A 27,179-nucleotide genomic window follows, 5' to 3' on the forward strand; every position below is an offset into this window, starting at 1 on the left:
TTTGAAGACGCTCTGGGAGGATCAGAGGCAGAGGGAGGCAGGGAGGGGAACCCTGGGCTGGAACTCGCAGGAGGAGCTGGCGTCTGCTCTGCCTCCTGAATCCACACAAGGGACAGGCGTCTGTCCCAGGCCCCACTGAGCCTGTGTCGTTCCTCCCGCCTCAAGAGCAGCTGCCCGTGATGGCTGCGTGACTCTCGCTGGTGCTACATTTTCCTCCCCTGAGTGGTTTCTGGACCTGCAATGGGGCTTATGGAAGATTTAGGACATGGCTAGGACTGTAATCCGCTGGGACAGCCTTGGCTGCCACCAAAAAAGCTTGCTTTTACCACCCTGGTGGCAGCAGGATGGAGCCTTGGTGTGCCTGCCAGCAGTGTGCATGACAGCGCCAGTGACAGAGAACATGCTGGGGCCACTCAGAGCTGGCCGCTCTCCAAGGCTAAGGCACATCCCATCTGGGAGCGCCCTTCATCCCTTCGTGGCCACCCATGGAATCCCAGATGGCTGCCTGGCCATCTCTCCCAGTAGCTCTTTGGTAACCATCGATCGGGTCAGTGAGATGTGGGAGAGTGGCATGTCGAGCACTTACTATGGGCACGCACTGTCACCTCTCTTCAAAGCATCCTTTAATCATCACACCTCTATTATTGACATTTTACAGATGGGAGCCGGGAGTCCAGTGTGGCTTTGGGACTCGGGCAAGTCCTTTGCTCTCTCTAGACCTCGGTCTCCTCATCTAAAATGAGAGGCTGCACCTGGTAGGCCACAGGACCCTCCCAGCTCCCACCTGCCACAAACGACGGTGCAGTCTAAGGCCAGACCCTGCCGTGGGCCCCCACTGGCAGCTGGGGCACCGTCCCCACCCTTTCCTAGCTCCCGGCAAACCCCTCGGGCACACGCTGCACACATGTGACAGGCAGCAGACTGCGGGCAGCCTCGTTTCTGATCAGGGCAGCGGGGGCCTGTCTGGCCGGAGCCCGCACCAGGACATTTTAGACAAAGTCTCCAATCTGAGTCCTCCATAGACAGAGAAACTGGAGCCCGGCAGTGTTTTATGCTGCTGACCACTGATCTAACAGAGTGAATTCTTAGACTTTACCCAAAAAATGTCCAGGAAGGGGTCAATGGAATGAGGGAATCTAGTTCAGTCCCGGTGACCAGTGGTGGCTGGAAGCAAAGCTCAGGGGCGTGCAGGGAGGCAGCACCCAACAGCGGGTACGTCCCAGGAGAGGCCACCTCGAGCCACCTCCAGCCAGGAACATGACCCTGCTGTCTGCACAGGGACGTAACCCAGTGGCTAACAGCCTGGCTGAAGCTCTGCCACTAATCCTGGGACATTTACAGAGCCAGGTGCGTTCTCCCTGGCACCGCCCCCCCAGAGCAGGCAGGATCTTCAAAATATCACTGAGATGCCCTAAGTTAAAGGACAAATTCCAGACGGGTTGGGTTTACACAGCCGCAATGAACCATCAAGAAGGGCCACGCTGGGCGTGCACAGTCCGAGGTTGGGTCATCCGAGGCTAGACCAGGGCAGGACCAAGGTTGGCTCAGAGAGACTGACCACTTGTCCTGGGTTGCATAGCTAGAAAGTGGCTGAGCTGGGCCGAGAGCTTAGGTTTTCTGCCTCCTGTGCCAACGTCCTCCCCACCACAGGAAAATAAAAGGTATTACACGTCTTCAAGCCATCATGCTTTTGTGTGTCCCTACCTTGTATGCTCCTGTGTGGCCGTGACCTGCTGGGTCTCTTCTGGGGAGCCCCACCTTCTCCAGGGCCCCCTCCAGGGAGAAGCTGCAGTCCAGGAGGAAGGCCACCATGTCCCTCAGCTGCTCCGAGTGCCCCTCCAGCGAGGCCAGGCTGCCTGTGCAGGCACCGAACTCGTATTTCAGGAACCGGGGACAGCCCATTCTGGGGACACAAGGGAAAGCTCACAGGCCTCCAGCCCCTCACTGTGGCCCCGACAGTGCACTTGTTAGAAGGACCGGGGAGAGAAGAGGGGGTTAGTGCTGAAATTTCCAGTCCTGGCGCCCAGCTTAGATGCCTAGTTTTCAGCAAGGGGCCCTGCTGGCGTCCTTCCAAGGGTACCAGATCAGAAACTGGTAATATCAGGCGATGGAGAAGACACTGTCCCAACCTTTAAGGACCTTGCAATCTAATGGTGGTAGGCGAGACTGCATTGAGAACAGACGCAGCCGAGGTGGAGTGACACAGAGAAGGGAGAAATCCATTCTCTCCCACAGAGGAGGAGGTGCTGGGTTTTGAGGTATGAACAGGAGTTTGCTGGTTGGGCAAGGAGAAAAGCGCGTCTAGGCAGAGGAAACAGTGTGTGAGCGGCGTGACGGCATCAAGCCCCGTGGCCCAGCGGGGGGCCTGCTCTAGGGGTCCCCAGGCCGGCAGCGTAGGAGGTGCCAGGGAAAATGTAGAGGAGCAAACTTGGGCGCAGGGGGGTCTCCAAAGGACACTCTCATCCCTGGAGTCCAGAGAATGACAATGACAGCACACTCCTGGGAGCTTTCTGCCTGGGGAGAGGGGTGAGGACAACCGGAGTATCAGGAGCCAGGGGAGAAAGCGAGCTGGGCAGGTCACCGCGGGGCTTGGACCAGGCTGCGGTACCAGCCACAGGAAGACACTGAGGAATTTGCACTAGGAGCGTCACGGGACCAGACGTAGACACAGAAAGAGCCCCGCTGGTGGGAGAGCAGAAGACGGGGGGCGGGGCGCAGGGCAGGCGAGACTAGGGCCGGGGACCAGACAAGATGCCTAAAGGTCTAGGTGAGGGACGACGCGAGGCTGCGACGTGGTGGGGAGCGTGACTCATTTATTCCACAGGTTGTAGTGTAAAGGTCTGGGAGCAAAACACCACAACGCGTCTCTCGCTGGGTGCTGGTAACTCAAGTATTTTTACGCTCTTCTTAATACTGTGCAGGCAGGTTTCTGGCTTGGGTGACAAGGTGGACAGATGGGAGAGCCACTGGGATTTCTCCAGGGCTGGATTTCCCTGTGATTCCAACGATTTCACCTGGAGCAGGGGCAGGGGCAGGGGGCGCGGGAAGCAGGGGGAATGGTGGGGATGGCAGGCTCGTTCCTGAGCAGCAGCCCTGGGTGCGGCTCTGTGCCAGGCACTGTGGCGTCCCCAAGGCTGCACAGAGACGCCTGGCGGCAGCATCTAGCCCACCCCAAGTCCTAACTCACAATCACGCAGTTTTACCTGGAGTCCGGGGCAGCGCCTCGGGCAGGCGGCAGCCACTTTTCTGGCTGACTTCGGCCCAGCAGGGGCAGAGGGCCATTGTTGGCCTGGCAGAACCTTTCGAAGGCTGCAGCGAGGGGGCTGGGCAGGACCACCACGCTGGCTGGCCGGAGCCCTGGCGGGAGAGGGGACAAATGTGCAGTGAGTTGGCTCTTGACGGACCTTTCCTAATGTAACTCTTTTATAAGTGATAGGGTCTCACTATGTTGCCCAGGCTGGCCTCTAACTCCTGGAGTCAAGCTATCCTCCCCCCTCAGCCTCCCAAGTATCTGGGACTACAGGCACACACCCCTGCACCCGATTTCTAATTTAACTTCATCGAAGCATCGCACTTACCCAGAAAAGTGCGCATAGCGTACAGCTTGGTGAATTTTCACGAAATGAACACACCCCAGTAACCAGCATCCAGATAAACACCAGCCACTTTCCTGACTTCTAGCATCACATATTACGTTTGCCTGCTCTCGGTCCTCATATAATGGAACCATGTGCTATGTGTCTTTTACGTCTGGCTTCTTTCACGGGAAAACAGGTTTGGAAGATTCGTCCATATTGTTGTGTTTAGCAATAGTCGGTTCGTTCTCTCGATGTGTGGCACATTCACGCAACGAGTGTCACCCAATCCTATTGCCGATGGACATCGGAGTGGTTCCCGATTTGAGGTTGTTACAAGGGGTGCTGCCACGAACACTGGAATGCATGCACTTTGGGGTACATATATGTGCATTTCTGTTTGGCACATACCTGGGTTGTAAGGTACACACATGTTCAGCTTTCATAGATACTGCCAAGCAGTTTTCCAAAGTGGCTGTACCAATTTCCGTTCCCGCCAGTGGAGGGTGAGCGACTCCAGTACTTGGTGTCGCGCGTCTTTTTCATTTTAGCCATTCTGGCAGGAGTACAGTGGTGTCACATTGTGGTTTTAATTTGCATTGTCCTGACGACGAATGTGGTTGAGTACCTTTCATATGTCTTACTGGCCATTTGGGCATCCTTTCTGGGAAAGAGGCTGTTCACATCTTTTGTCTGGGCAGATTCCTGGCTGAGCGGCTCACAGTCTTAACAGAGCCATAGGCGGAGACCTCCGCTTGCACGCCATGACCTGCTCTGGGGACAGCCAGCCACCCTCTGGTGTGGGAAGTCCTTTGGCTTCAGATGTAACAAACCTGGGCTGGAATCCTGCTTCTGCCTCGAACCAGCTGTGTGACCCTGGGCAGTGGCCTTGCATCTATCAGCCTCAGTTTTCCCATCTGCAAGGTGGTGGTCATTGTACCTACCCCAAAGAGACCTTGGTGAGTTAATGTGTGTCAATCATTTAGCACATTGGTGCTCAGGAAGCAGGGCTTGGAGTTACTGTACATTTATATAATGGAACTCAGTATTGACATTTAAAATTATAGTATAGAAGAAATATTTAACTCTTGGCCTAAAGCTAGCCTCCCATCTCGGCCTCACAAAGTGCTGGGATTACAAGCATGAGCCACCATGCCCCACCCTTGATGATTATATTAAAAGATGTTTGTGACCTACCATTAACGTAATGACACTAGGTAACAGCAGTATGTTCGACATACTCTCCTTTTTATAAAATCAATGAGAGAAAAAAACGAGAAGGAAATACATCTACATGGATTCATCATGGTTGTCTCCAGGTGGCGAGACTGGGTGACTTTAATTTTCTTCTCTGTGCTTTTCTCAATATTCTGAGATTAAGACCATTCCGAAGAAAAACATAATTATGCTCTCCTGCAAAAATAACCCTGGGGACAATTCTCCTAACTGCCAGCTTCGTTCTGTCAACGTGTAGGCCTTTCTTTTCTGCAATAAGGTTGTTAGCTAATATTTATGGAGTGTTTACCATGTGCCAGGCTCTCTGTGCTAAGTAATTTGCATGTGTAATCATCTATATTTTATAGACGAGGAACATTAGGCTCAGAGAGATGAAGTGACTTTCCCAGGGTTACACAGCTGGTGCGCGGCACAGCCAGGATTTAAACCTGGGGCAGGCGACCCCCAGGCTCCTCTCACTTCATCGCTGAACCCCATCCACTGGGCCTCCCTGGGACGGGAGCACCATCACCTAAGCACCCTCCTCCTCCGGGATGGTGGAGCGAAGCAGCTGCAGCCATCTGCTGAGAAAAGTCCAGCTCCTACTCCAAGTGGCAGGCGCTGCCTGGGACTCATTATCTCCAGCGCGACGGTGCCTGCCAATGCCACAGTCAGACTTCCCAAACGAGGACACGCTGGACCTGTCCCCCACCCCGCTCCTGAAAGCCCCAGGAAGCTGCCGCAGGTCTCAAGCAAGCCCAGCGTGGCTCCGTGGCTCCGCACAGGACCTGGAGGGAGTGGGAGGGGGACACGCCTGGCTTAGAGGCCTCCCCTCCCCCGCCCACGCACTTCTTACCTCCAAAGCCTGTTTGTCAGAACAAATTGGATTTTCAACACAATAAATCAGGGTGGTATTATGCACACAAGGCTTCTTTGTTTTCTTTTTAATTAAATGCACGTCGCAGGGCACTGTGTTTTGGTTTTGTTCATCTCCGCTGCTAGAGATGAATAGAAAAGTCCCCAAGTTGCCCCCATCGGCAACAGGACACAGAACAGAAGCCTCCGCGGTCCCTTGCTGGAGAGAGCAGCGGACCACAGAGGCCTGACTTTTTTGGAGAGGGCACGTCACAGTCTGATGTGATCTGTGCATCCCCTGCGTCCCCTGGGCTGCCCCCTCAAGGTGACAACACTTCTCTTTGCAGAGAGAAATGGAATGATGCCTCTGAGCCCTTTTGCCCTAAAATTAATTTTTTTTAAACATAATGACAAGAGAAAAAAGCTGCCCTTTATCATTCCTGATCTGATTGAAAGCCCCAGAAGATAGTTGCAAGCTGCAGCTTCCCAGCTGTTTGGGAAAATGAGCCTCCCTCCTTGCAGAGCATAACACGGCAGATCAATTGAGCGCTCGCCTTAAGGTAGCCCATGCTCCCTCCTGACAGTTCCAGAGGGAAGATTCTGCTGTTACTTTCATTTTATAGATGAGGCTTACAGAGGTCACACAGTTTACCCACAGCTCCATCGCCAGTACAGAGCAGAGCTGGGATTGACGCCTGGCTGTCTGACTCCAGGATCCCTGGCTGCTCCGTTCTGCTGCTTCTCTGAGGTTCTAGCAAGCAGTTGTCAACCAGGGGCTAAGCTTGTGCTTGCTGACTGTGTGTGACAGGTTGTGACAGACTATTACCCTGGTGACGCTCTCTCTCACTCTCTCTCTTTGCTTTGGCCACCAGGACATTAGTAAGTGAAGCAAGCAGAGGTTTGACACGTGCTTGTGCCTCAGGGATTATCCTCTTGAAACACTTTCTCTTGGAGTCCTGAGCTACCATGTAAAGAAATTTGGCTACCACTGTTGGAAAGGCTTCGCAGAGAGAAAGAAATGCTCAGCCAGTCTCAGCTGCTGCAGCCACCCCGGTGGACACCAGACATGTGAAGAAGAAGCCATTGTGGATGGTCTAGCCCAGCAGACACCATGGGAAACAGAAGAACCACCCCTCTGAGCCCACCCTCAATTGCAGAATTGTGAGAACTGTCATTTTAAGCCTATGTAACAATAGATAACTCTGTTTGCCTATAAATAGCAACAGAAGCCATATGCATCAATAAACTAAAGGAAAACTGTATTGCTCTGGTACTTTAAACAAGTGCTGCTAGTTTTTCCTTTTGTCACTTCTACCATAACCAGAAAAAAATATATTTTTTTAATGTGAGATTTTGTTGTGACTTAGGTCAATAACACATTTGATAACTGTTTTTTTTTTTTTTCTTGCAGGACCCTTTAGAGCCTTGCGTGTCTCTCCTGGGAGACAGTGGGGAGGTGGGTGCTACCCAGAGAATAAGACCAGCCAAGGGTAGGGAGAATTGGCCTGTAGCACAATCAGATCAAACTGCAGGGTGACCTGGGAGTGCTTTTCCCTGGAGGGAAAACCCTTCTCATCATCCGAGCCCACTGGCGGTTGTCCAGTTCTTCTTACGGAGCTGAGGTGACCAAGCAGAACTGGGTGGTGCTAGACGCATCTGCTGAGATTTCCACACATGAGTCTGGTCCAAGGTGCCAGTTCCTTCTGGACGGTGAAATAGTGACCCGAATTACTATCATATCATCCTGCTTTTTCTATTTCCCATGCAGAAGCAAGAAGTCTCAGGAATTTCTGGGCCTACATCACTGGTATTTCCAGGAATTTTTTTTTTTTTTTTAAACATCTAGCACCACTTACCCCCTGCTGTGCTGGATGTGTTTCTGCTGCTTAATTTCTTTTGTAGAGTCACACACCTTCTGGCAGAGGGAAGGCAGGACCTCAGGTGGAGGGTGAAGGGCATCATGCCACCCTTGAAGGGGCTGCAGAGAAGCTGGGTGAGAGACGAGGGAAAGGAAGTATTAAGAGAAAGCACAGCCTCACTGCAGGCAGCAGACTGGACGTCACATACCACACCCTGGGCCTGCCCTGCGGCTGGTGCTGTTGGGAGCAAGTTCTCCCCCGTCTCCTGCTGGCTCAATTACTCATGCAAAATTCCAAACATTTTGTGACCTTAGCTTCTGCCCATCCCCTGGTTGGGATGTCCTCCTTCCTTCCACAATGGCCTTTCTATTCCTCAGAACCTTCTACCTGTGAAGCAGCCTACAGGCTCATATTTAATGGGCTTCTTGGCCTGGAGCCACGGTGGCCTCATATTCTACCTGACTCTAGTTCCTTCCTCTCTCCAGTTCCTCAAAGGCAGGGACACACTTTCAACATCTTCCATCGGCTCGGGAGCACCTAACAACATAGTACGTACCAAAAATACTTATAATCCAATGAACAAAGGACGGAATACCACTTGCAATAAAAAATGAAATAATACGCTGACTTGCTGTCTGCATGTGACTTCCCTTATTAATATTTAGATTTAAGGCCAGGCGCGGTGGCTCACACCTGTAATCCTAGCACTATGGGAGGCGGAGGCGGGCGGATCACTTGAGGTGATCCGAAACCAGCCTGAGCAAGAGCGAGACCCCGTCTCTACTAAAAATAGAAAGAGATTAATTGGCCAACGAAAAATATATAGAAAAAAAATTAGCCGGGCTTGGTGGCACATGCCTGTAGTCCCAGCTACTCGGGAGGCCGAGGCAGAAGGATTGCTTGAGCCCAGGAGTTTGAGGTTGCCGTGAGCTAGGCTGATGCCACGGCACTCTAGGCAACAGAGCCAGACTCTGTCTCAAAAAACAAACAAACAAACAAAAAATTTAGATTTAGGTCCAGGAAGGTGGAGATTTTGTATTTTCTTCTTCATGCTCCCTCCACCCCACTCTAGGCACGGTGCCTTTTACAGGTTTTGGTAAATGAATAGATATTGCAGATTAAGAAACTAGGATTTTTTTTCCAATCGTTTGATTGATCGATTTATCTATTTTTGAGACGGGGTCACACTATGTTGCCCAGGCTGGTCTCGAACTCTGGGCTCAAGCAGTCCTCCTGCCTCAGCCTCCTGAGTTTCTGGCCTATAGGTAGGTGCATTCCACTGTGCCTAGCTGAATATGTTTTTTAAATCACAATTAAAAACTTAATGACATTATTTTAAAACATAGAGATGGTCTCAAAGCTCTAGGAAATTACACTCAGAAAGGAGTCCTATAAGTTGACTTCTCACACTCTAGAGAGGTTTTAGTATGTCAGCAAAATCTAGGGCTAGATAGCCACATTGTGTTGGCCTCTAAGGCATAGCCCAGGTCCCATTTATCCCAGAGCCTAGTGTAGTGCCACAAAAGTGGGAGTTCAGTAAGTGTTTGTTGAATGACTAGCTGACTGTAGAATGGAGGAGAACATGATTTAAGGGCAGCATCCATAGTGAGGTAATGGACAGGCCTGATTTTCCACAACTCTTTCTACCAATTTACATTTTCAAATCTAATCTCATAGACAAAAAAACCACGTAAACCCCAGGGCCATTTTAATGAAGAATTTGAGATTGCATAAAATCTCTAACAAGCAAAATAAAAAGAATATATTGCCTTGGAAGGGGGAGAGCTGTATTTAGAGCCAACGGTGAATGCTTTCATAGCTGCGGGAACAAAGCGCCACAGGGACACAGAGGAGAGAACAGTTAGTCCTGCTGGGCTGGGCTGGGGGTGCTGGGAGGGGTCAGGTGGGGTTGGATTCCATACCCCAGAGGAAGAGTCTGAGGCTTAAAGCAGCTGCTTTGGCAGGTCAAGCTCATGCTTGCCTGCTGGACCCAGAGAGCCCGCCTGGGCCTGCAAGGCCTGACCCCCTTAGCCAAGCAGCTGAGCCACCCACCAGCTAAGGTCCGGGGTGCCTGTGGTTCCCCAGGGTCGCTGCAGAGGACTTAGCACCTCTGCCTGGCATGCGGGGAACAGCAGCCAGACGCCTCTGATAAATGTCCCCATTTCATATCTGGAGAGAAGAGTTTGCTCAAACCCACTGAAATGAGACACTCCAGGGTACCCATAGCCCTCACCTCCACCCATTATTACTCTAGAAGGCAATGGGTGCAAGCTGGGTGCAGTTGTGCAAATAAGTCGTAGCTGTAAGACCAAATTCTCAGGGATGTTTGCTTTTCCTTTCCTTTATTGATTTATTGTTTTAATATAAATGTAAGTGGATTCTAGGTTGCTTTCCTGGCCTGGAGATAAATGAGTGTAGCCAGAAATCCTGCCCTGCCAAGCACGCTGGGAGTGTGCCAGGCACCCAAATGCCACCCAGCACGCATGCTGGGAGGGAAAGAAGGCTGAGGACCCCTACCTTACGCAGTCATCCCCTTTGAAGGCAAGGGTCAAACAGCGTGAACTGGCTCCTGCCAAAAAAAAGCCTTCAATATACCAAGAAGAGAATGTCCCCTCATCATAAGTGATAGCAACTGCCACCATATATGGGTACCCACTGTGTACCAGGCACCGTGCAGGGTCCTCTATGCACATTATCTGTTGGTTCCTCTTTACAGCCCCACAAAAAGGCACAGTTAATCCCATTATAGACAAGGAAACTGAGGCTCAAGGAGGTCAAAGAAGTTACCTAATGAAGCAGATATAAGTTCGTGCTTGCTTGATGGGTCACCACCTATCCATGTCTTTGAATCTACGTATGTACCCACCCACCCACGCCTCTCATGGTGTTAGGAATCACATCCTCAGTATATTTTAGGACTGGCAGGGACCGTGCCCCTACCCTCCACGAAGTGATCCTAGGGCCAGACCATCTTCAGCCCATACGTTTCTTTGGGGTCTGAATCCTGGACTTCTCACACTTTCCACCCGGGTCTCTGGTGCCCCCACTGCTGAGTGACCCAGGTGTCTTGTTCCCCAGCATGGTCGTCCTCCAGAAACGAGGGGAGATGGCAGCGGACCTGTCAGCCTTGGCTGGACTCCAAAAAGCTCCCTTTCTGCTGTGAGCTCTCTCTTTTCTCTTCAGAGAAGAACAAGCCAGCCAAATTCACAAATACCATTCTCTAACGCCAAATACACTAGAGGGGGGCCCCCACGGACACTGACTGCCTGGCAGGATCTGACACACCCAACACTTGAGCGTCAAAACATCTCATCTATGCCTGCCACAGACGACCGAAATTCCACCGTTATGAAGTCATTCCTCTGCTTCGCCCCGGCAACCCGATTCTAGGGCTGCATCCTACAGATGTGCTCGGACAGTGGGTGAAACGGCTGGGTACAAGGCAGCACTGTTTGTGACAGAAACAATTTAGAAACGACCTGATTGGAGTTGATTAAATACACTGAGCACTGGTTAAATATTACAGAAGAGCAGCTAAATAAACCATAGTGCACCTGTACCATGCGACGCGATGCTAAGGGAAAGAAGGGGCCTGCTCTGTATGCCTCGTCTGAAACAGTCTCCGAGGAGGCAAACCCAACAAGACAAGGCCGAGAGCCCTGGATAGACGGACACACCCATTCAAACCCGTACAGACATCTCTGGAAGGATGGAGAAGGGCTTGGTCCCAGGGCACCTGCAGAGGGGACGGGGGAGGGGGTGCTGAGCAGGAGCAATGGCTGCTGAACTGCATTGCGAGTGAGACAGTCCCCTCTGCAACTGGGAGGCGCCGGTGGCACAGAGACTTTCTGCTCTCCACCCCTTCTCCGCCTTTCGAATAGTACAACACATAAGTATCATCTAATAAAAATGGAATTTAATTTTAAAATGTGTAAGGAAGGTAAAATTGGGCCCCATTTGAAGGAACAAAACATTGCTGTAAAATAGAGTCATTCATTCTAGCTCTGAGGATTTCGGTCGCTCACGAGTTTTTTTCATTCTTTCGAGAAGTCTGTGCTTGGTCCCAGCGGTGTGCGCTCACTGGGTGTGCGGATGGGGGGTGAGCCAGAGCTCGTCCCCCCCAAGGATCCAGGCCTCCTCCCCCGCTGCCCCCTCAGGCCGCGGCTCCAGCGCACCCCACTTGCGTCTCGGGGAGGACACGGGCCGGCCCTCCCCCCTCCGCGCCGACTGCGGGCGCTGAGGGCACTGGGGAAGGCGAGGGCGGTGGCCTCAGTGTGCGCTCTGAAACGGAGTGGCACGGGGGCTTGGACGGCGTTTGCAGCCCAGTCTACACGGCCACCAACCACACAACTGGCTAATGTCCACACACAATCCACCCACCCCTTCGGCGGGCCACTGGGGTGAGGAGCAGATTGGGAAAGACCGTCTGATTCCAAACCTGGCTCCACACTGAGAGAGGGATCATTAACCCCTCTAGGCCTATTTTCTCATCTGTAAAGTGGGGCTAATGATAGGATGTGCCTCCGAGCATGCAGGGGAAAAGGCAAACCTCAGTTTCTCCTACACTCTCGCTCGACAGCAGAGAAGGCTTCTGTGACCTCTGGTCACCAAAAAGGATGTAGGGACTTCTCCCCACCAGCAACCAATCAACCAGTTCTGCAGTGACACCAGCGGGCTGTCCTCCATTCAGTTCTGACCCGACCTACCTGGAGACAGTGGCAGCTCCCGCAGGGTCGGGGCTCAGTCCCACCAGACGGCGCTGCCCCCAGTTGCAAGCCCCAGGCTGTGGCCTGCGCTTTGCACAGACTAGCTGTAAATTGGGGTCCCCACAACCTCCTCCCGGGTTTTTTTTTTGTTTTTTTTTTTTGAGACAGAGTCTGGCTCTGTTGCCTGGGCTAGAGTGCCGTGGTATCAGCCTAGCTCACAGCAACCTCAAACTCCTGGGCTCAAGCAATCCTGCTGCCTCAGCCTCCCGAGTAGCTGGGACTACAGGCATGCGCCGCCATGCCTGGCTAATTTTTTCTATTTATTTTTAGTTGTTTGGCTAATTTCTTTCTATTTTTAGTAGAGACAGGGTCTCACTCTTCCTCAGGCTGGTTTCGAACTCCTGACCTTGAGGGATCCACCCGCCTCGGCCTCCCAGAGTGCTAGGATTACAGGCATGAGCCACTGTACCTGGCCTCCTCTCAGGTTTTATTAATTTGCTAGAGTGGCTCACAAAACTCGGGGAAACACGTTTACTGATTTATTATAAAGGATATTCCAAGGGACACAGATGAAGAGATCTGTAGGGTGAGGTATGGGGGCAGGGCGTCAGCCCAGGTGTGCCAGCCATGCCCTCCCAGGTGTGCCAGCCTCCAGGAGCCTCCCCAAGTTCAGCTCTGCAGAGCTCTCCAAACACAGTCCTTTTGGGGTTTTATGGAGGCTTCCTTCAGTAGGTGTGATTGACGACACCACTGGCCACAGGTGATCACCTCAATCTTCAGGACCTCCCTCCTCCCCCAGAGCTGGGGCGTGCTGGAAGTCCCAATCTTTTAATCCTGCCTTGGTCTTTCTGGTGACCAGCCCCCATCCTGAAGCTAGCTAAGGGCCGCCAGCACCTGTCATCTGGTCAGCATACAAAAAGATATGCATCACTTTGGAGATTCCAAAGAGTTTGGAAGTTATATGCCAGGAAACCTGACCCAAATGCATATCTTACCATATGTCAGTGCCACGGGTTACGCAGAACGTTCTCAGGGCACTTCCTGGCCCGGCCCACAGCTAGCGCCAGGGAAGCGCTGCCCACGTGTGTTACTCCGCGCCCAGCGAGCTGCGGACACAGTGGTGAATGAGACAGCCCACGCTCACAGGGGCTTACCACCCCGGGAGACAGACTTTAAACACATAGTTACCACTGTGTCCCTCTCCCAGGGAAAGACAGAAAACTAGTTAACTACAGCACCATGAGCTCGGTGCTCCTGGGCCGGCCGGGGACTGGGGATAGAGGGGAAGGGCTGGGTCTACAGGGAGAGTAGGGGTCAAGGCAGAAGGGGGGAGGGAGAAGGCCCGCTAGGTCCAGGGGCTAGCCTGAGCATGGCCCGGAGGCGCGGAGGGGCCCAGCTTTCCGTGCTGCTGGAGCCTATGACAGCAGGTGGGAGGTGGCAGGGGCAGAGGCCAGCTCATGGGGCGTCTCCTGCAGGCCAAGAAATTTGGATTTATCACAGAGCGATAGGAAATTGCCAAAGGTTTTTAGCAGTAGAGTGACCTGTGAGACTTGTCTTTTAGAAAGGTCATTTGGCTGCAGGTGGGGACAGAGGACAGGGCAGCCAAAGTGGGAGGCTGGCAGAGAAGAGGGGAGCCCAAGCCAGGGACAGGAGCATCTAGAAAGTCTCTCTCCAGGAAAAGAAGCTTGCGGGGGAGAGGCTGCCTCAACCCTTCATGAGCCCTGCAAGACCGGCCAGCGCTCATCGCATTTGGGGGGCAGCGGAGGTTGTTCCTGTGATACGGGGACAGGCAGCACACACACACACACACACACACACACACACACACACACACACAGGATGTTCCTTGTTTCCTTTCAGTTCCATGAAGACGAGGCTTTGTATCTGTTCTACTCACTGCTGTATCTCCAGCACCTACAACAGTGCCTGGCACACAAAGGCGCCCAATAAATGCTCACCGTCGGGGGACAGGCAGTGCAAGTGGCTCTCACAAAGGCAGCCGAGCTGAGATGAAGCAGCCAGGGAGGTAGGAGAGAAAGCCCGTGGTTCAGAAGCCAAGGGAAGCAAGTGTTTGAAGGAGGAATTTGCGGTCCATGGATGTCAAGGAAGATAAAGGCCAACAACAAGTGTCCCCCGGACTTTGTAACCTGTGCTTTCTCTCCCCTGATGTGACCATGAAGCCATCGCGTCTCTGCCAGCTGATGAGCACAGGTGGAGCCTCACATTTATGTAGGATTGTGTTTAGGACCTTGAGGGGTACCAAAAAATAACAGAAGACACAACTGCCATGAAGTTCACAGCCCAGTCAAGAAGATCGTATTGTTCACAAGAGTAAACGATTCTCAGTGTTATAAAACTCCATTTTTGGTTTCTGTAGATGTCTCCTGGATCATTTCCCCAGAGTCCTACAACATGATAACGGAAGAACAAAATGAGTAGGTGTGCAGACCTTGTCTCTACTCATTAATCTTTGTGGTGGGAGTTGCTCAATGTTTGCCAAGAAAGTTGCTGGTGGTAGCCTAAATACAACTGCACATTTGCAAAATAAATGTTGCTGTAAGGAAGGAGGCATGCTAACTGTATAACATTTTATCTTAAAAATTTTATTATAATAGCAGAGACAAAAGATGGGGGAAATGCTGGCAGTCATAATTAGTGTTTGATTATTTAATAGGTAAAATACGAGTGCTCCCAATAAGCAGAGGATTGTTAAGAAAACAAATATTTTCAGTGCAAGCAAATGATGATCTCTTCTCTTCCCTCTTCTTAAACAATTCCGCCCCAAAGCCATGAGGTGGGACAGAGTGAGGTAGGAGTCCATGGTGGGGAAAAGAGGGTAGGAAGCCCAGGTGGCCCAAAGCAAGGTGTCACAGTCCAAGCAGGGTGAGGAGCGTGTCCATGTCTATGGGGAACGTTGGCCTGGAATGAATTGGAGTTGAGAGAGTCTGAGTGGAGTGAGGAAGGCAGCTATGAGGGAAGGAGGTGGGGGTAGAGATGGGAGATTAGTCATACTAATGATAGATCAAATACCTAATTTTATTAAGGCCGAGAGAACACAGGTTTGCCACTCTTGGATAAGGGAGTTACAATTGTGGAAGAAAACTAGAATAAATGCTGTGGTTGAAGATTGTATCCTCAATATATTGAATATATTTAAAAACATATAGGTGTGTGTGTGTGTGAGAAACATATATCCTCTAGCTCTGCCTGGAAGCAGCAACGCTCCAGTAGGAATGAGTACATCAAGTGCCCAGGTCTTGGATTCCAAATACCATTTTCCATTAAAATGAATCGAGACTCCTTGGAGAAATGGTCAATGCCACAGCTCGGGCAAGGAGAATACAGGATGGGCCAGAACATCCTGTGTCAGAAGGTGAGGCTGTCCTCAAGGAATGATGGGGGGATGCGGAAAAGACACAGATTAAATGGGCTCCCACTGGTCAAACTGGTGAAATTTTGAGCTTTAAAATAAATAATGATAGGAACAGATTATAGCTCACTAATAGGAATCCCTAAGTTGATATATATATAAAAGGAACTTAGGGAGGAATCCCTAAGTTGATATATATATATATAAATAACTAATTAAAAGTCAACGAAGAATAAGATATAACAAGAGGCTTTCTTTTGTACTATCCTTATCATTTTTTGTCACTTTGTGATTATCTCAAAGTTTTTAAAAATGATAAGAAACAGGCTGAGCATGGTGGCTCACACCTATAATCCTAGCACTCTGGGAGGCTGAGTCGGGTGGATCCCTCAAGGTCAGGAGTTTGAAACCAGCCTGAGCAAAAGCGAGTGAGACCCCGTCTCTACTAAAAAAAATAGAAAGAGGCCGGGCACAGTGGCTCACGCCTGTAATCCTAGCACTTTGGGAGGCCCAGGCGGGCGAATCGCTCAAGGTCAGGAGTTCGAAACCAGCCTGAGCGAGACCCTGTCTCTACCAAAAATAGAAAGAAATTAATTGACCAACTAAAAATATACATACAAAAAATTAGCCGGGCATGGTGGCGCATGCCTGTAGTCCCAGCTACTCGGGAGGCTGAGGCAGTAGGATCGCTTGAGCCCAGGAGATTGAGGTTGCTGTGAGCCAGGCTGACCCCATGGCACTCACTCTAGCCTGGGCAACAAAGTGAGACTCTGTCTCAAAAAAAAAAAAAAAAAGAAAAAGAAAAAAGAAAAAAATAGAAAGAAATGAATTGGACAACTAAAAATATATAGAAAAAATTATCCAGGCATGGTGGCACATGCCTGTAGTTCCAGCTACTTGGGAGGCTGAAGCAGGAGGATCACTTGAACCCAGGAGTTTGAAGTTGCGGTGAGCTAGGCTGACACCACCGCACTCTAGCCTGGGCAACCCTGTCTCAAAAAGACAAAAAAAAAAAAAAAAAGTTATGATTGTTAAGAAACGTTCACATTAAATGTTAAGTTTCAAATCATTGATGTGAAAAGCCATAAACACCAGTCTCGAATTTAGTAGCGAATATTCTGTAACCCCAGGTTCCTGTTGCAACTCCATAGAGAGTTGCTTACCTTGGGCAAGGAAGGTTTTGTGTGTATGCTTCACACAAGCCAAACATTAGTTTTATGACACTGTGAAAATTTGGGAATAATTCTATCTGCCCAGCATGAGTGTGAATGTCCATTCTCAGAGAGTTATAGAATAATTCGAGGGCCTCATTCTTCAAAGTGAATCTGTTTTGAGTTAGCAAAATAAAGCAACTCAACCAAGTGGCAAAACTCCAAGGTATGACTGCTACAGGCAGGAAAGGCCAGCCCTTCTGTTTTCACAGTTTGCCTGGCCTGTAAAACTAGAACACACGTGTTTGCTTATTTAATACAGAGTTTCTGCAACAGCTCTGTCAGGCCAAATTCTTGCAGCTATGAAATATGACCCATGAAACCCACATGTAGGTTGAATGTATGATGCTGCCAACAATAAATGCTGAGTCATGCGGTTCCATGGGTAAATCCTAGGGATAAACCAGGCGGTTGCTTTAATGATGTCCAGCTACCCTTACACTGCACAACTCAACCAATGCAATGAGCCACAAGCCTACTTCAAGGTCACCATAAGCACCACTCCCTGACTGGAGGGGCTCCATGCATCCAACGAGGCTCCATGCATCTCCACCGCTGGGAAAGAGGCTGCCAGCATGGTAATGACCTGAAAATACCACCTGCATACGTAGAAAACATGCTGAACTAAACAGCAAAGTGCTCAGACTCTTTGGACCACCCTTGCTTCAAATCCACACATGCAGGATAGACATTTTGTTAGCACCTTCCAGTTCTCTGATTTTTATAATCTATAACAACTTAAGCCATTATTTACGAGTTGATGATTTTGATTATTAAGTTTTGCTTTTTTAAAAAAAATTCCCTTGTTGAGGGGGTGTGTATGTGTGCTTCTTTCATTGAGAATAAAATTAACTCCAGTTGGTCAGTGCTGAGAGTTACTGGTCTCAGAACTATTAGTCTAGAATTACATTTGCCCTGTCCTGAAGAAGTATGCCACTTGACAGCATAAATATATGGAAATGAATATATATAATAGAGCCCCACTACAGAAGTAGATATTATGGGACAGATATAGTAAGAGATGCCCTTTTGACCTTCGCACGCTAGGCCTAATAGAAGACGGTTAGTTTTAAAGGGTGTGTGTATCTATATGGGTTACATTTCAGAAGACATATAATTGGTCTAAATCCAAATAAAACTGAGCTAAGCCCTGACTAGGTTCATTTATATTCATCTATCAACAGCCGTGCAGAGCTGGTTATGTAAGTGCTATGGGATGGCTCCAGCAATTGTTTCCAAGGGTCTTTCAGTCCACTCAGGCTGCATCCAAAAATAATTGAGGCCAGGCCTCACTCTGTACTGCCTGATTATGCCTATCTCTCTCGGCTTTCTGGGTTAGATCCTCGGAGATATCATTTTATGAGTGTTCCTGAGCACCAAATGTGTGGGACTCAGTCCCTGCCCCACAAATTCCTTATTACCTATTGCATAAAACCAGTGACAGTGCCACAGGCAGACAGGATGGGAACCGTGAACTCCCAACCATAGGACCAGGAATGCTGGCAGTGTTAGTTTTGAGGTTGCTGTTAGCTGAGATGACCCCTGCACTAGGCAGAAGCAAACCTCCTTAAGTGAGTCCCCTGGGAGGACTCAGAGAGAAAGGTGCCCTCGGAAGGAGGGTGCACCATCGGGACCTCGGACAATCACAGTGACACGGCAAGAACCCTGTAGGGGCCATTCTCCGGCGCCTTCTCTCCCGAGGTGCAGCTGCCAGGCCTGGGGAGGCAGAGCCCCCGGGGCTCTCCCTGGCAGCGCTCGGTGCATTTCCAGGGGAACGGCTTGGCAGCCCTGTGCTGGGCGGTGTGCTCCATCTATTTCTATGGTACCTGTCGCCATGGCACCTACTTGCTCTGAAAAACATAGCTAAAAACAGAGCCTAAAGAGAAGGAGCGCAACCCACTTCCCTGCAGCTACCTTCTCCTGCAGCTGTTGCCACACCTGACGATCACCCTCAGGGGCCGTTTCCACTCTGAGTTGCCGGGGTTCTGTTGCGTATGACCTTAAAAAATAAGAGGCTTACTATCGACCTCGGCATCATCTTGGGGATGGTGTGGTCTGAGGCTTCAAAAAATTCCCACTCAACAATCCTCCAGAGGATGCACTCACACAGCAAGTGGATCATCTCGGGGCTTATCCAGGGTCCGTATCTCGTGTTTGGGGGAAAAGGGACAAGGTGGGGAGTGGGGAAGAGGGACTGTGATGTCAGCGTACACAGATGACCCAGGAAAGGACTCGTGCTTGTTCCAACAAAGAGGATCCTGATCCTTTCCAGGAACACGCTGGAAATTCTCTCCAGGGAGAGACCCCCAAGGCCAAACCACCTCCCTGAAGGTTTTCCCTAAGTCGACAATCACCCATCACGGCAGAGCGCCTCGCCCAGCCTCTGGCATCAGACAGCACGTGAGTGCGAATCCTGACTCGGCCTCTGCTAGCCATGTGAGGTTAGGGGGCAGACTCTGGGAGGTTAAACATACTCTTCTGTGAAACAGGCCTCACTGGGACAAGCCACTTGCTGAGACCCCAGCCATCATGGTCATTCCTTGGTTTTCTCATCTATAAAAGGGAGAGAAAAATGGCACATGCCTCAAAGGAGCTTTGTGACAGGTCTACAAGATAATGCATGCAAAGCACTGAGATAGCACCTGGTGTGCAGCAAGTGCTCAATAACTGCTGGAGATGAGGGTGTGAGGAGGAGGAAGACAGCGATGACAACTGGGACCACAGGATGCCCAGTGGCTGCTGTTTGCTTTCAGCCCCGCCTTGGTTCTCCCAGGCCTGACTTCCTATCCTCAGACCCGTCAGGGAAGATACAAACAGGGCCCCAGTTCATGAGCAGTCCCTTGTCCCCAGAGTCCCACATTCATCAATGTCCTTGGGGATAGCAAATGTAGGTGAGGACAAGGTCACACTTCAAAGCAGGTGTCATTATGCAGAGGGTCAACAGCCCAGGCACTGAGACTATGCAGAGGACAGAAGAATTCTCACATCCTGGAGAAAAGCCCAAGGTGGTTACCTGTCTGTGGCCTTGGAGGTCAACAACCTTGAGGGCTCAAGCCTCCCCTTTGCCTATTTGTCAGCTGAGTGACTTTCGACAAGTCACTTAACTTCCCTTTCCTTCCCCATCTGTGAAACGGGGCAATGCCTCCTGTCTTACAGGGAGGCTGGGCTGATAAAGAGAAAATGCAGAAAAAGCCTATAGCCCAGAGTCAGCACATAGTGGGTTCTCAGCAATTGTGGGCTCCTTTCTTTTCTAACCCCCAACTGCACACTTTAAGGCGGAGTAAATACCCCATTTAATGAATAAAGTCTTTATAATAGGAGGAAGCAGGCCCATTTCCTGAATTTGCTAGTAATCTTGATAAAGCTGCACTAAAACTCCCAGGCTCACACAAAGCTGGAGCTCCTCCCCCCACCCCAGGCCCTGGGGCTAGGATGCCCCTTCCAACTCCCCCACCCGCTTCTCAAATGCTCCGTTTCTCACAACTTACTCTCAAAAACAAAGAACATCTGCTCCAGCCAAACAAATCTGCGGGCTGCAACCATACACAGCTTACTCCTTCCTGCCTTTTTACTTTACAAAAGCAGTTTTCCTGTTGTGATCATGTGGCCTTCTCCTTGGCGAACCCCACGCCCCACAAGGGCTCCCAATTTCCAATTGGGGATCCGCGTGCCTCCAAGGAACCCGACTCTACGCCAAAGAGCTGGGAATGAGTCACATGACACAAGCTGAGCCAATCAGCTAATTCCATCCCCCTGCGTGCAGGGATTGGTTCATGTGATCTAAGGTGGTCCAATCAGAAGGACTCTTCCCGATGGTGGGGACAAATGGTGAGCGTGGGGTTTAGATGTGAAGCCTGGGACTGGCCCAGCCGTTGGACAGTGATAAGCAAAGCCAGCACGGAGGCAAAACTGACACACGGACGAGCACCAACTAAAAGAGCTGGAGCTGGAGCCTCGACGACATCATGAATACCTGGATGGGACTGCACCTAACACTTGCCCTGCCTCCGAATTTCTTAGTTCCACGAGTCAATAAGTTCCCTTTATGTTTAAATCAATTGGAGTTGGATTTTATATACTACTAAGGATAAAAGTACCTGCAACATTCTTCCTCTTTGCAGTTTCAGGGCCCGCACCACATTCAAAGTTCAATTCCAACGGTTTGTTCTTGAAGGAACTTCTGTCTCTTCATTTAATTCTATTTCCTCCTTTGCTTTCTAGCCCCTATGTGCCATTTATTAAGTAGCAACCACGTACCTAACACTAAGACTAAAACCCATTGAGATTGGTAATGTCTCCATTTTTCCAAAGAGGACACTCAGTCTCAAGAAGATGTGAAATCATTTTCTCCAGGGCTACCCATTTAGCAGTTGCTAAGGTCAGGACTGGAAACCAGGACCTTGTGTGATATGTAGGCTATAGTAAGTTCTGATTTCTTTATCTAATACTGAGTTACTTTATTTGCCCAGTTGGACTATAAATTTCTTTAGTACAAGGCTATTTGTTCTTCCTATTTTGACCATCCATGTAGTTACTTAGTGTTTGTTACCAAATGGTCAGTGGAACCTCCTGCAACTGGAAACATCCTGTCCTAGGGCCCTGACAAAGCTCAAAGGTCTGCTGAGTAGTTTAAAAAGTACCAGGCACTGGGCTAAGTGCTTGACAAATGTAATCTCATTTTCAAAAAATGGGTCATTGTATTTGCGTTATTTTTGGACTGAAGGACCAGTGGCTTTTTGCCAAGGCGTGTGAGTGGAACCTGTTTAGATTAGAAGAGGGGGTTATATACAGAGGAACAAATGTAGGGGCAATATCCACTTATGGCAGCACACGGCATCTGGGTTTAATTCTTGACTCCATTTCTTACCAAGTGGGTGGTCTTGGGCAAGTTAAATTGTGTATTTGTGCCTCCGTTTCTTCACTTGGCAAACGAAGACACAATCCCAACACCTCTCTGGGTTGTGGGAAGATTAAATCATGTTAATCAAACACCCAGCATAATGCCTGGCACAGTCTTGCTCTTTTACTATATTTCTCCTTTGCTGAGCACAGATCGTTATGAAGGTTCGGCACTTGCCCTGCAGGCTGCATCGGAAGAACAAGGACGAGTGGTTTGAGGAGAAAGAAAGAGAGGTTTATTAATTTGCCAGCAAATGAGGAGGATGGAGACTACTGTCTGAAAAATGCCATCGTCCTAATAATAAGCAGAAATACAGAGGTTTTAAAGGGCGGGTTTTCAGCTTTAGGCAACTGCTGTTTAACCTCAGCTGATGATCCTGACTGTCTCATGTCCACCCGGCTGAAGACAATCCCATGGACCTCCCTCCCCCAGGTCGGGGCTGAGCCATCTCCTGTAGCACAGAGAACAAAAGACATTGCCCTGCCCCTCCCAAAAAACTGGCCTGAGACAGGGATGCAGGCTTTAGTTCTCAAAAAGAAGTGGAGGCTGTTTTAAAAAGACAGAAAGTATTTTTGCTGTTTTTTTTTCAGGCCATTCCCTCTGTTATAAGATCAGTGGTTTGTCCTCAAGGTATGTGCCCACCCTGGTCCATGGAACATGGCAAAGGAACCAAAGGAACCCTACCCAAGAACCAAAGAAAAATACAGAAGTTCAAGAAAACACTGGCCAACGCGTGGGGAGAAGTTTCCATCCCATTCCTTGCCAAACATAGATTTGCTGCTGGAAAGCCAGAGCCAGTTATGAAAGCCTTGTAGCCCAGGCGCTTTTTTTCACTGCAAACTCATTGTGTTTAGATTGCATCTGAGCCTTTTCTTCTTTTGTCTCTGCTCAGCGAGCTGTGAACACTTCCAGATCTGATAGCCTGAGCACCAGGTCCAACTTACTAAAGAAAAGGGAGGGAATTGGCTGGGTGGCCCAGCATGCATTTTCAATTGAAATGTAGAATTGTTCCTCACAACAGCCAAAACTTCCATTAGATTTTGAGTGTTACCAAATAACCAGTATATATTCACTCAGGAGTCTTTGTTGGCAAAGGGGAATGTCATACTTCTTTAGGCAAATTCTCTTTTCTCTGGGACTTAGGTGGAGTTAGGGAGGCCTGAGGGACAGGAAGAGATAAGGAATCTTTCCATTTTATTACCTTCTTCTAACCTCCTCTTATAGGGGAAGAAGGAGGGTAAGCCCAGGATTTTGTTCCACCCCAGAATGAGTTCTCTGTTGTTGAATTGTTTCATGCTTCTGCTGGAAGCAGTTCAATTTCTGTTTATGACAGGCAGTGTTCTTGGACTGTAGCTCTTCAGGACACCTGCACCAGGATCCTGAAGGCTCGTTTAAAATGCAATTTCCTGGCTCCATAGCATTCATACTGAATTAGACTCTGCACAAATGCCTGAGAACCCCGGGTAGCAGTTAAGAACCCAGGTTTTAGAGTCAGATAAATATGGACTGAGCTCCAAGCTCCAGCTCTCTACTTCTTTTAGGTAGATAGAGAGGGGTTCCAGGTCTCCTAGGGATGAAAGTGGGTCCTGTGGCCCCCATCTTGGTCCTGCTCCACCCTGATCCTCTCCCAAGCGACTGCCATACCTGGGGGAGGAGGGAATACCCTATGAATCTGCCAATCATAACTTAGCCGCCAGCTGCAAAAAAATGCAGAGCACTCTCTAGCCCACGGGCCAAGCAGCATAGGTACCATAGAGTCCAGAAACTGACCTAGAGCAACCCACGTGTGTAGTGATGCAACTCCCAACTGTCCAATCAAAATGGTTCCATGGTGACATCTGAGCCGCAGGGAGGTCCCAATCCGTGCACTATAAAACAAGATGTAGACCATAACCAGACCCTTTTTGCACGCTTCCTTTTCCTCTCTTTGCTGCGACAGTGGGTCCATTCGTCATCTGTGGCATATGTATCACGCTCTGTAAACCTATATCTAGCTCTTGCCCTATAATCCTGCCTTTCTCTCCTCAATAAACCTCATTTTCGTACTTGCCTAACTTTGGTGTGTCTGGCCATTCTTCCGCCATAAGCACACTAAGAACCGATTTTTCAGACTGAAACCTGACACTACCTTCTACCGGTGGTCCTTGGGCAGGTTATTTAACCTCTCTGGGTCTCAGTTTTATCACCTGTGCAAAGGAAATGCTGAACAGTCAAGGGATATGGAACTCATGTGGTTGTTATAAGGATGAAATGAAATGATACTGTTTAGCAATGCTTGGCACATTGTCAATGTTCAATATATGTTAACTTCTTTTTATATAACACCTGCACTCAGAAAGTCTTAGGATACTACAAGAAATAATAGATAAACTTGGCCTTTACAACCAGCATTAAGACCATTGCTAGGCTGGGCACGGTGGCTCACGCCTGTAATGCTAGCACTCAGGGAGGCAGAGACAGGAGCATCGCTTGAGCTCAGGAGTTTGAGATCAGCCTGAGCAAGAGTGAGAGACTCTCTCTACTAAAAATAGAAAAATTAGCTGGGTGTTGTGGTGCATGTCTGCTGTAGTCCCAGCTATTCAGGAGGCTGAGGCAAGAGGATTGCTTGAGCCCAGGAGTTTGAGGTTGCAGTGAGCTATGATGACCTCACTGCACTCTGCCCAGGGCAACCGAACAAGACAATGTCTCAAAAAAAAAAAAAAACAGAAAAAGAAATCCTTGCTAGTACTATCTACTGATTCAGATTTTGACAAGTCTACAGTTGTGAAATCCACCAGATTCACATTTGATCCTCAACAATGGTCCAACCAAGAGAGGGCAGCAAGAGAGAGCCAGAGAATAACTGTTGCTCGTCTCGTGGCAGTGCCTCGGTGGTGTGGGCACTTAACTTGGGTTTGTTCAGGTTGGTATTCATTTCAAAAGATGGCACATCTTCTGGGTAGAGGTGTGGGAGGTAGTTGTTACTAATGGGAGGTAGTTGTTTATTAGGCTCTTGACTTTCATAGATTATTTACCCTTTCATAAATGTATTTACTCTTGACTTTCATAGATTATTTACTCTTTCATAAATGTATTTACTCTTGACTTTCATAGATTATTTACTCTTTCATAAATTTATTTACTATTGACTTTGTGAACTAAAATGCTCACACACCCTCCCCCCCACCGGCTGACTGAATGGACCCCCTCGTGGCCAAAGGAATATTCTAGGGCAAAGTTGCCTGCCAGGAGGAGGGAGGTCAGACAAGCTTTATCATGCCCCCCTCTCTGCTTGGAGACTTCCTTTGTAACCCATTAACAGGCCTAAGGGTATGCAAGACAAACCTGCAGGTCCTCAATTTATGCAACAAATGGTGGCTTATCTCTGGTAAACAGTTTATATTAAAACATTCCAAGTCTTTAGACAAAGTTTCATGTCTTTAGCCAATTACAATCTAAAGAATCTTTAAACCCACCTATAACCTGTAAGCCCCCCTCCCCTTCGAGATGGCCCTCCTTTTTGGGCCAAACCAATGTATGCCTCCCACATATTGATTGATGGCTTTACCCAGAACCCTTGTCTCTAAAATGCATAAAAACCAAACTATGGGTCATGGTCCTCAAATTTGGCTCAGAATAAGTCTCTTTAAAATTATTTTGCAGAGTTTGGCTTTTTTCCGTTGACAACTTTCACAGATTTACAAGCATCACTATATTATAGGAAACAACAAAACGTCATTGACACAGAGATACTGGGAGATAATCTAAACCGAGTTGGCAAACTTTTTTGTATGGCCTAAGAACAGTTTTTACATTTTTAAAGGGTTGTGAAGGAGGAGAAGGAAGTGGTGGAGGAGGAGCAGGAAAAGAAAGGGAAGAAGGGGAAGAAACAATGATGGTTAATTGTATGTGTTGACTTGGTCACCTCGCAGGTACTCAGGTACTTGGTCAAACATGATCTCTGGGTGGATCCTCCAGGGTGTTGGGCGAGATCCGCATGCGAATCGGCGGCTGAGGGAGGAAGATCCGCCCGCAGCCAGGTCAGTGGGCGTCATACAATCCACTGAGGATCCGAACAGAACAAAAAGACAGAGGAAGCCAGAATCTGCTCTCTGCCTGCCTGCCTGAGCTGGGACATTGGTCTTCTGTCCTTGGCCTGGGATTTTCCCCATCAGCATTCCTGGTTCTCAGGCCTTTGGACTCAGGCTGGAATTTGCTTTCTTTGTCTGCAGGTTGGCTTTCTTTGTCTGCAGGTTGCGGACGGCAGATAGTAAGATTTTTTTAACTTCCATAATCCTAGGAGCCGATTCGGAATAATAAATCTCTTTATCTGTATCTCCAACTGGTTCTATTTCTCTGGAGAACACTGACTCACACAGACAGCTGTACGTGCCCCACGGTGCCCGAAACATTTACTCCCTGGTCCTTTACATAAATTTGTTGAGCCCCAGTCAAGGCCACTCAGGAGCCAAATGTTCCCTTAGCACATGGTCTCCAAGGTCAATATAATTCAAATCCACACTCCATCAAAACACAAATCCTTATGTGTCACCGATGTGTTACCCAGTGAGCAAATGCCACAGATCCACTGTTCTTAGCCCGGCAGGGAACACTGTCTTAGTTTGAGATGTTTATCTGCATCAAAGAAAACCCTCAGGACTGAAAGAAGACAAAGACAGAATAAGATAGGAAAGTGACAGGCTGATCTCACTCCTGAATACAGATGTCCAAATCCTAAACAGAATATTAGCAAATTGAGTCCAGCAATGTATTGTTGGGGCTCAGAAAATGATGCCCCAAAGCCTGGCACTTTGGCAGGATGAGTACTTGGAACTGCAGGACATTGGAAGGGGTTCAGAAGCGAGATCCTTCTGGCCTTCTCCTGCCCTTCTGTCCCCTGCTCCCTTCTCTCTCCCCCAGGCAGGCCACAGAAACTAGAATCCCTCTTCCCCAAGCCGGATCATAGAAACTAGAACCCTCCAACCATAAAGTCAGCCATAAAACCTAGAAACATTACTCTGCCCTTCCCCTGCCTTTCTGTGTAAGAGCTGGCCATAAAGAGATTCTCGGACCTGCTTTATCTGATAGTGGGTCATAAGACCTTCATTCCAGAAGAGGTCCTGCCCTATACCTCGGGTGAAAGAATGCAACATGAGGAGACCAAGAAGAATCCGAACAGACAGGCCTTAGTGGCTTTGCTCCTCAGTCCGTTAGCATTACATTTTTCCCTGTTGTCCAATCACATTTCTCCATGACTGCCCAGCGTTCACTGAATCTAAACATAAAAATTCATAGTTTTCCCTCCATCTTCTGGTCTTCATTTCTTTTGTTTGTTTTTTTGGAGACAGAGTCTTACTTTGTTGCCCAGGCTAAAGTGAGTGCAGTGGCACCAGCCTAGCTCACAGCAACCTCAATCTCCTGGGCTCAAGCGATCCTCCTGCCTCAGCCTCCTGAGTAGCTGGGACTACAGGCATGTGCCACCATGGCCGGCTAATTTTTTGTATGTATA

At 49.2% G+C, this 27,179-nt stretch overlaps 1 protein-coding gene across 3 annotated transcripts in view; it reads right to left on the minus strand.

Annotated features, from left to right (window-relative positions):
* The window catches only part of DGLUCY (D-glutamate cyclase), a 76,098-nt gene that overhangs the window by 38,741 nt on the left and 10,178 nt on the right, over positions 1-27,179 (minus strand). For 2 of the 3 annotated variants that reach the window (XM_076003774.1, XM_012773944.3), the window contains exons 2-4: positions 7,502-7,634; positions 3,204-3,357; positions 1,705-1,903 (exon numbers count right to left, since the gene is read on the minus strand). In XM_076003774.1, the coding sequence (XP_075859889.1) occupies positions 1,705-1,903; positions 3,204-3,357; positions 7,502-7,607 (459 nt within the window). In that variant the 5' untranslated portion in view covers positions 7,608-7,634. Of the gene's footprint in view, positions 1-1,704; positions 1,904-3,203; positions 3,358-7,501; positions 7,635-23,461; positions 27,079-27,179 lie in introns of those variants that run through there. The other variant, XM_076003773.1, reaches the window with a different exon arrangement.

The sequence above is a fragment of the Microcebus murinus genome, chromosome 6 (genome assembly GCF_040939455.1).
Source record: "Microcebus murinus isolate Inina chromosome 6, M.murinus_Inina_mat1.0, whole genome shotgun sequence".
In the NCBI taxonomy this organism is placed as follows: Eukaryota; Metazoa; Chordata; class Mammalia; order Primates; family Cheirogaleidae; genus Microcebus; species Microcebus murinus.